Source organism: Apaloderma vittatum, unplaced genomic scaffold (assembly GCF_000703405.1).
Source record: "Apaloderma vittatum isolate BGI_N311 unplaced genomic scaffold, ASM70340v1 scaffold631, whole genome shotgun sequence".
Lineage (NCBI taxonomy): Eukaryota > Metazoa > Chordata > Aves > Trogoniformes > Trogonidae > Apaloderma > Apaloderma vittatum.
Genome location: NW_009698245.1, coordinates 1 through 10,211, shown reverse-complemented (window position 1 = coordinate 10,211; position 10,211 = coordinate 1). Strand labels below are relative to the sequence as shown.

Sequence of the window (10,211 nt, the reverse complement as noted above, 5' to 3'; positions counted from 1 at the left end):
TCCCTACCCTAAGCCTTTGACATTTTGTGCTACAGAGCTGCCTCCTAAAGCCTCTCTGCTAGGCCTTGCTCACCGAAACAGTTCCCAAAACGGACAAGACATCACACTTGACATCTACGCAGTTTCATAAGTAGAACAGATCAGCAAAGATTAGGGTAACGACTCTTGACATTATTTTGCCACATATACCCAGTCCTCCCTCAACTTTTTTCTATAGCCAAAATTAGTTGGTCAGTTCAGGTGCCAACTACTTCTACTAATCTATGAAAAAGAGATTTAAAAAAAATTTTTAAAATAATTTTTAGAGCCCTCATCAAAGAAAGAATAAGAAGGGAAAAAAGTCTGCTTCATACCAGAGGGACCAAGATACAATTTTGACAAGATTACCACATAAGCAAAATTTCTATTGCAACTTACAGTGCACGCTAATGCAGGAACATAAAACAGGAAAGCTCACCTTACCAGACTGTCTATATAGTCAACAACTTCAAAACGAAGCATTTCAAACTTTGTCAGTTTCTTAGACCGCCTTGATTCCTTCAACTCCAACAAAGTCTTTAAAAAAAAGTGGTGCATAAAACTACATGGGAGGTAGTTATTCTCTGGAGAACACAATCCATATGTTTAACATGTATAATTAATTTTTGCTGGCATGTCTTTGCTGGTGATGTTTGAAAGTGTGATCGTGCAGTTATTTTTATTTAAACTTTTGTATTCAGTCTCAAACTGGTAGGAGTTTGGGAAATTCAGAGAAATATGTGTTTGGCCGAATGTGTAATTTACAAGTTAAATACAGAGAAACCCCCTAATTTGCATTTTCAAATCCTAGTTTATGACAGATATTTTTCTATCATCTTCTATGCATTAGGTACGTCTGACATACACAGTTGGTACTTATTAATTCATTTTTAAGAAGAGTTACTTATACACAACCCTTAATCAGAGCTCCAGGCAAGCTGGGAGGAACTAAGCACGGACAACTACATCTTAAAAGATTCAGTTAAGGATCTAGTCAGTAAAGCCTACGCAGGCCTAACCTTCTGAAGATGGTAAAGGTCTGTCTTCTTCTGGAGCTCCTTTTGTGACGATACGGACACGTCTTGCTCTTGGAAAGCTTCTGCTACTAGAACAAAACTAAGGTTTGTATGATACGTGGGGTAAACTTTTCCTGACTACCTCTACACACCCCCTAACTCAAGCAATCTGAGAAATGTGCAGTTACTTGTTCACATAGACCCGAACACAGGCAGCTTTTGACTCTCTCACTCTAAGATCGCTAAAAAAAGTCTGCAGTGCTGCTTAACCAACAGTAATTAAGTAACTAACCCAAGCAATTTAGCCCTGAGCACAAGCCTTGCACATCACTTGAATTCCGCATATGTCATCCTAAATCATACTCTCAACATTTTTCAGTAGGACAGATTAGTACCAAATACTACTGATGTTTTAGGAGCGTTCAAAAAAGTCGCACACTGCAGATTATTTCCTTCTCATGTGCAAAAAAATGTTAAAAAATGAGTTCTGCCTACTTAACCCAGAAACTGCAGCCCGAGCAGCAAACCAAAAGCACGCTGAGCGGTTCCGTTGTTCACTTTTATCCTCATCTTCATTTTGTTTTTGTAACCATGTAGTTTGTTCATCAGTTGCACTAGTAATTAGTAACTTTTAGGTAAAAACAAAGAAAAACTGGAAAAGCACAATCAATGCCAGGATGAATGATGGTCAAAACCAAAACAAAAAGGTTTCTTGCCATACTTATGAAAACGCAGATCACAGGTAAAGCTCCAATCAGCAGTGACAATCACAACATATTAAAGCTTTGTGGTGACTTACATAGAATGAGTTGGTATTTTCCAGTGCCCTGTGGACATTTGTATTTGTTTTGAAGACTTCAAAACAGAGAATTTCCTCTCTCTACTATTACACTGATTTTTTGAGATATTTATCAATTACTTCAGCTCAAAATAGACTGATCATAAGGATATTTTGTCTTCTCAAGCTTAATTTTTTTTTTTTTTTCAGTCACTAGGCAGCCAGGAAGATGGACTTTGTCGGTGTTAAAAAATAAAAATTAAAAAATATCCTTTTACGCTAAGGGCTCTGTGGGAAATTTGGGTATATATCATTTTTGGCAGACTTCTTAAAACTGCTGCTGAAGATCAACACGTTCATGGAAACACACAGGAAGAAGTCACCTAACTCAGCAACCTAATCATATAAAGTTTATCTTCACTTCCCCTTCTCACTTTTTTATTATAGCTTAAATCTGCTTTGAAAACAAACTAGGTTAATTCATGGATTCATCAGACCTTCTCTGTTTTAAAGACATCTTCAAATCCTAAGTGAAAATAAATATTGGTTTTTTTGTCTCCCTGAATTGCCAGAGTTATTCTTTTTATTTATTCCCTCAAGGTTAAACTCCAACCACTTAAAAAGTCTTTTTCTTCAATTTTTTTTTTCCCACAGTAGATGAACCTTTAGGTTTTCCACTGTAGTTCAGATTCTTAAGTGCTGGTATCTTCAGTGACAGATACAGCTTTTTCAAAGTGATCACCTATTTCCTGTACCACAGCCCTGCTATATTAATACATCTATTCAAAAATACATGGTGCAGGCAAAAGCCAATTTTTCTAAACAAGCCTTGGTTAACCTTAGAACATTACGTGACTACTTTAATTAATATCAGACTGCATTTGTTGACTTATTGCCTACACGTCCAAATGCTGGGTAGCAACCACACTGATAAAGAACTTAATTTAATATGCATAAAGCAGACTGGATGATAAACACTTCATCTCCAAAAGGGAATCACAGGGGAGCGCTTCTCCGTAGATCAAGGGAAGCAGTGAAATTCCCGTTCTAGAGGAATGCTGGAATATATCACATTCCTGTTTCAGAAGGCAGACAGCTGTTTCTGTTAATCTGCCTCTGAAAAATGGAAGGCTGTTAGTCATTTGCCTTACTAAATTTTCAAGTATGTTCTCTACCAAGAATGATGAAATAAACGTGTCTGACAAGTGACAGCATGTCAGCAGGGCCCTGACAACTGGTGCTGGGTGTCCTAGCTCACCTACAAATTTGACTGAAGGTGCAGGTGAAAGGACTTTTATATGTTTGGATTAAATACCACGTCACGAAGAAGTCTGCTCCTATTTATCTTTCGGTACCTGGTTTTATTTGTTAAATGTTTTTAATGGTTGCAACATCCAGTAAAATGCTCAAAATACACATATGACAGATTTAGTCAGTAATGTTTGCTGATCTGTCCAATTTCTTATCTTACATCACTCTTCCGTATCGTAAAAAGCATGAACCACGTACCACTAAAGAATATCAACATCTCCTAATTCTGTGCGTGTATTTAAATAAACAATCTTGAAAAATCTGGTGGTTTGATACAATAACAGGATATATCACCAGGGAAAATGATACCCGTTGGTCAGGTTATAGAAGAGCTTTCATATAATGTGCAGTGGAATGATCATACACACCCACCTTCTAGCTGCTGAAACTGGGTCAAGAACTCCTTCAACTTCTCTACTGTCTTATCAAACTCCTTTCCAGAAGATGACACAAAAATTTCCACACATTGCTGAAGCATGGTTACCAAATCAGACTTATTCAACATCCTAAAAGACACAATTGTTGGCTGAAGTTGAAACGCAGAATGATGAAACAGCTTTCAATGTTCTTCGTTGAAAAAACGTTAAAAAATAATGTGAAGAACTCCTTTTAAAAGAGAAAACATCTGCAATTTCAAGCATTCAATCTTACAGTAACTTTTTTTCTTTGCTGTCATTAACAGAAAGAAATCAACTTGGATAGATATTCTTCACATTTTCTCCTGCAGAAGTGACAGTGAAAGCTTTTCTGCTATTCTATGTAAAAAAACTTGCTGGATAAAGTTATAATTTTTGAAACTGTGAGTCAGATTTTAAAAAAAAAGTAGGATTCATAACTCATTCTCAATAATGGTATATGAAATGGCAAAAAAAAAATCAGATTAGTATGTGTTCACACATCCATAAAATCCATTACTCTGTGATTTGGTATGATTCTCAAACAAAATACAAATTGCTATTTTCTGTATTTAACTGATATAAAAAACTAAGCACCACTAGAATCCTGGAACCATTTAGGTTAGAAGGGACCTCTTGAGATCATCTAGCCCAACCTCCAGCCCAGCATTTACTCATTTTTCATTAGGTATTAGGGCATTTTATAAATGTTACCAAGCACTGCTCAGTCTCAGAATCTTCATTTAAAAGACAGCAAAGCAAGTCCTTGCAAATATCATAGAATCACAGAATGGCCTAGGCTGGAAGGGACCTTAGAGATCATCTATAGTCCACCCTCCCTGTCATGGGCAGGGACGCCACCTCTCGACTAGACCAGGCAACACATGGGGACCGAGCGGGAATCGAACCCGCAATCTTGGTGCTGTCATTGTTGTTACAGTCATTGCATCAAGCCAGTACCATCAGACATGCAGGTAACATTTTTCCTGCATCCTGGCAAGTTCCCATTGCTAAACGCCCTGGTTCTGAACAACGAGGCACTTGTAACAGCTGCAGTTACCAGGAGCCCTTCCCAGCTTATTCGTATGTTTTTGCTCTGCCTTTTACAAAACAAAGGTACTAAAAGTTTAAGGACTTCAGAGGACAAAAAGCACAGCTACACAAAAAAGAGAGCATGACGGAAGAATGAAATTATGGCGACCAGGGAGTATATGAGCTACCTAAATACTGACCAAGAGAGACCTAGGCAGGAATTTGGAAGAATCTGGGGAAGCTTTATGGATTCTGGAGGGGCAACTGCAATTTAAGCTCTAGTTTCTATCTAGCAGTTGATGCTAAATGCTTGTAAAGTCTAGAAACTGAAACTTCAGTTTATTGGATTCAGCATTATGGATATTTGCAAGTCAGGTGTTGCCTTCAGATACACTCATTTTGGACAGAAAAGTATCAGGAGTTAGTAACACAAAGGGTGACCTTGACCACACAAAAGGCTGGAAAACATTTTGAAACAGTCTTGTAGAATATAATGGGTAAACAAGACCGCCTTCTTCCAGGTCAGAGAAAACACTGCAATAAATAGACACTTAAGATGGAGAGAAGATAACTAGATTTGGAGCTCTGTGTCTGGTAAAGAAATTTATTTCAGAAATATTCCAAAAGAAGTTGCAAGCTCTAGAAAATCGTATTTACAACAATGGGATTATAGGGTCCAAAGAACAGGCAAGATGATATTTATCACATATTGGGGAACAGTAGAGGATCCTTTGCAACATTTTGGGTTTGAGATTGCTGGGAGGTATTCAAGATATCAGAGAGTGGGGTTAAGATTTTAATTCCACAGAATTGCCTAGATTGGAAAAGACCTTTAAGATCATCAGCTCCAATCATTAACTTATCACTGACTAAACCATGTCCCTAAGCTCTGTGTTTACACTCTTAAATACTCGTAAATACTTCCAGGGAAGCGGACTCCACTACTGCCCTGGGCAACCTATTCCAATGCCTGACAACTTCTTCAGTAAAGAAATTCTTCCTAATGTCCAACCTAAACCTCCCTTGGAGCAATTTGAGGTCATTTCCTCTTGTCCTATCACTTGTTACTTGGTTGAACAGACCGGTCCCCATCTCTCTTAAAGCAGAAAGGAAGATCTCAGATCATCCAAAGACAGTAAATAAATCGGTCTCTGATTATTGAGAGGCAAGCTATGAAGAGAAGAAAGGAAGCTACAATGAAAGCCATAGAAAACTCCTTCTGAGTGCTGAAGTGGGGAAGCATCTGAATAAAGTGTGGCCCAAGTACACGATCTGGCCACAACAACCCCAGGCAATGCTACAGGCTTGGGGAAGGTGGCTGGAGAGCTGCCTGGCAGAAAGGGACTTGGGGATTCTAATGAACAAGCAGCTGAAGATGAGCCAGCAGTGTGCCCAGGTGGCTCAGAAGGCCAACAGCATCCTGGCCTGTATTAGAAATAGTGTGACCAGCAGGAGTAGGGAGGTGATTGTTCCCCTCTACTCAGCACTAATGGGGCCTCATCTCGAGTACTGTGTCTAGTTTTGGGTGCATCAGTACAAGAGAGATATCGAGGTGCTGGAGCGGGTGCAAAAGAGGGCAATGAAGCTGGTGAAGGGCCTGGAGAATAAATCTTCTGAAGAGCAATTGAAGGAGCTGGGCCTATTTAGTTTGAAGAAGAGGAGGCTAAGGGGAGACCTCATCACTCTCTACAACTACCTGAAAGAACGTTGTAGAGAGGTTGGTGCTGGTCTCTTCTCATGGGTAATTAGCAACAGAACAAGAGTGAATGGCTTCAAACCGCAAGAGGATAGGTTTAGACTGGACATTAGGAAAAAAATTTTCACAGAAAAGAGTAGTCAGCCATTGGAATAGGCTGCCCATGAAGATGGTTGAGTCACCATCCCTGGAGGTGTTTAAAGGTCATTTAGATGTGGTGTTGGGGGATATGGTTTAGGGGTGAGCTTTGTGGAGTAGGGTTAATGGTTGGACTCGATGATCCCAAGGGTCTTTTCCAACCTGAATGATTCTGTGATTCTAAATGATAAAGAGGATTGGTCAACAACAAAATTACAACAGTCAAGGGAGAGTGGGACTGGGATAGGCAGTATGTGACATCAATGATTAACAGACAAAACTAGAGCAGAGTATCTAGACAGAAGACAATAGGCCAAACACTCCTCCAAATTTTGCCACATAAAACCTTGAGGAGATGTCCCAGCCAGTTAGGTCTCCATAGCCAATCAAGTGAGACATTCTCCAACATCTCTAAATCTTGGCTCTCTTCTGATTGGATTAATCCAATGTCAACTAAAGCTCACATACTCTCCCTGTCTCCCCGTAGTATTGTTTTGGCTCTAGACAACTAGATTAAAGTCGAGTAACTATTGTTTAGATTGCTGAAGTTACATCACCTGAAACATCATCTTTGGGGAACAGCACTTTTAGCAGGAGGGATAAAAGCCAGTCCGGGGAAAGGCTGAAGTAGAGGAAAAACCAACCACAAAAGGAACTCAGTGCAACAACTGAAAACCACATTCAAACATAATTTATGAAGGGCAAAAGAGAGATTTTGTTAGAAAATGAGAAATAAGATGACCAAAAGCTTCTTTTTTACTTTCTAAATACAAGGAAAATAAGATGGACTCCAGAAAATGTGCAAACATAAGGATATCAACAGGTGACGTGGCCCCAAGGAAGGCAGAGATATTAAGAAACAGTAAACAACTTCCCTACCTGAGCAAAGGGAGAAAAAAAGAAGACTGTGAGTTGGAGGGGAAGGATCACATTTTATAATTTTCTAAAAGGTAGCAGTAAGATTCTAAGTGGAAAAAGCAGAGACAAGAGGAAGTATATGTAAAATGGAAAACAGAGTTAAAAGCTGAAAAAATAATAATCACAGCTAGGATCCTGAGGATTTAAGGGAACTGTATTGAAGGAGTTTTGTTACAAAGAATTACAGAATTCCTGGATTTTAAAAAAAAATTTTATGAAAGGAATGACTGTGATCAATGTATTTCTATCAGAAGCTTGCACAGTGTGGGCCAGGACCAGAGGAAAAACAGGAGGGAGACCAACAGGTAAGAATAAAGGGGGAGCAAGCCAGAATCTGACGACAACATCAACTCTGATTCAGGAGAAGAGGCAGATGAATTCAGAGCGAAAAAACGCAAATTTAAAAAGAGGAGGAGAAAAAAGAGAGGAGAAAATGGCCAAGAGCTATTAGAGATTACAGAACAGACAGCACAGGAAAGGAAGATGACAGGTATGTGGGTAAGGGCTGATAGGTGATTGAGGGCTGTCGAGATTCAGGATTAAGAAGGAATAACAGTAGAAATGACAAATCAAGCATGTAAAACTTTCAAAGGGATGAGCATAAAGAACATAGCATGGTGGAGATGCATAAGAACCACTTGGTGCAAAGGCACAGTTTGAAGAGAACTTTTCCTTGTGCATGAGCCCAGAAAGTTATCCCCCACCCACTAGTGACATGTTTTTTCTATGCATTTTTACTGTCAGACACATCAAACCTCACAAGCTCAGAGGCTCTTGAAGAGGCAGGTATGGTAACGGAGTTGCATCAGCTCCTTGTGTAACAGAACAGATGTATTATTTGAAGGAATGCAGCAATCAGCAAACAGCTGCTTGCCATGATAAAGCATGTTTAAAGTCTGTAGCTGCAACACTGTAATTGAAGGGTTTTCTACTAAGAAAGTTGGCTTAAGATGACTTTTCCATTTTAAACACTGGCAGACAACACAAGTGTAGGCTTTCCTGAAGTCCTAAGCTCACAATAACACAAAAAATTAACTCGGTCCCTGTACAAACGAAGCTACTAGGAAAAAAGAGGCAGAGGAAAGCAGTTAAAAAAAAAACTAAGAAAGGCCTCAGCCACTCCTTTGGAACAGATTCTATTTTTCACAACATATTAAAATTTAGGCCAACTAAAACTAATAATTTGGTTAACATTTAACACAATCATACCTTAAACAACAAAACCCAACTCATTCTCATTCACGCACACTATGTCAGTAGTTTCAGCATAATTCGGTCCTCATGTGTTGCCTGATCTAGTTGAGAGGCGTCCCTGCCCACGACAGGGAGGCTGGATTAGATGATCTCTAAGATCCCTTCCAGCCTAGGCCAGTCTATGATTCTATAATTACTCAAGACATAAGATATATTAGAACCTGGCTGAGTTTCATAGAAAATGGTACAGAGACAAAATGAAAATAGCAGTCAATAATACTTGCAAACATTCCTACAACTAGCTTGTAAACAGGTTATACTCTCAGCTTTAAGTTCCAGAGTAACTGGTGACTGATATTCTCCATGTGTACCATGGTCTTAAAACAAAATGAAAAAAAAAATTAAAAAAAATAAATCACCTTGCTAGCTGAAGAGATGACTCATACTCCTCTATCTCCCACACTCGGTTTTCCAAACACGCACAGTGCAGCTCCCTGATCTGTTATGCAGAAGGTGAAGAAAGGATAAAGAGTTTTACAAACAAGTTAACGTGGAACTCTTACAACAAGCTTTTCAAAGTAATACGTAATTCCTTTGGAGCTTGTTGTTCAGAGATGCGAAAGAAATGAGAGCATTTACAGTCTTACAGAACTAAGCTGTTGCTGAAGTCTATGTGCTGCTCTGCACTACGTTTTAAACAACTAAAATTCAGATGAAGATAACTTGTTGCTGAAGTCTATGTGCTGCTCTGCACTAGATTTTAAACAACTAACATTCAGATGAAGATAACCGCAGAGAACACAGAGGAACTCCAATCAAATGCCCCAGTTAACACATCATCTTTTTATTCTCAAATACTGGCACAGTTCCTGCTAATTTTGTAGTTAGTGACAGATTCTAAAAACAGTGTGGAATACATTGAGGACCGACAGACAATTGCACACACCGAGAGTATATTCCTCTTCTAGTGGAAGAAGAAATTGCTTAGCATGAAAAAGTGGATTTAATGACATCAGAGTAATAGGGCTACTAAGAGCAATTATCACTGTTGCCTTACTATCATTTCATTCTGTCCAGAAGGCTGCTAAAACTCACCCTCTTCATCTGAATTTGATTAGCAAGCTAGTAGGTGGTAGAAGAGTATACACTGTCTACAGTGCATACAGATAACCCCAGATGTGGGAAAGTCAATGTGCAGACTCTTGCTCATCTGAGCCTCTGCGCCCTCCTGGAAACTCCTTCCTGTTGACTGACAAGGTACTATCCACACCACTCTAGAAACCACATGCTGTTGTCCTCTGTCTATAGCAAGAAAGCATCTGTCTCCATTTTAAGAAGCAGGGGGCAAAGCAGCAAAACAATAAACAAAGAATAAATACTTAATCAGATGTCATACTTTGAAACAAAAGAAACCAGGTTTCACTAAAACGGAATAACAGTACATCACCTGCTTGCCCAAAGGATACTTGGGAAGAGAAGATGTGAAAACATGCAGACATCTCAGAACTGAAACGTAATTTTCATGGTAAACATGCAAGTCCTCCAATAACTTCTGTACTGCTTCCTACAGTGACAGAATAATTGTTTTGTAAGTCATTCTGACATTCATTTATTTAAAACTCTCAAATAGCACTTAAAATTACTCTGAAGTTTTGACACTGTGGTGTACTGTGACTTAATTCACCAGTGGTAAATTAAGACCACTATGCAAAAAA

At 39.0% G+C, this 10,211-nt stretch overlaps 1 protein-coding gene across 1 annotated transcript in view; it reads right to left on the bottom strand.

Moving 5' to 3' along the window:
* ORC3 (origin recognition complex, subunit 3) overlaps window positions 1-10,060 on the bottom strand; it is a gene marked incomplete at its 5' end in the record, with an annotated part of 16,976 nt that extends 6,916 nt beyond the window's left edge. Inside the window, 5 exons of the mRNA XM_009877916.1 lie at window positions 458-555; window positions 1,038-1,117; window positions 3,496-3,629; window positions 8,916-8,995; window positions 9,944-10,060. Coding sequence (XP_009876218.1) covers window positions 458-555; window positions 1,038-1,117; window positions 3,496-3,629; window positions 8,916-8,995; window positions 9,944-10,060 — 509 coding nt within the window. The remainder of the gene's footprint in view (window positions 1-457; window positions 556-1,037; window positions 1,118-3,495; window positions 3,630-8,915; window positions 8,996-9,943) is intronic.
* Between the last annotated feature and the right edge of the window lie 151 nt (window positions 10,061-10,211).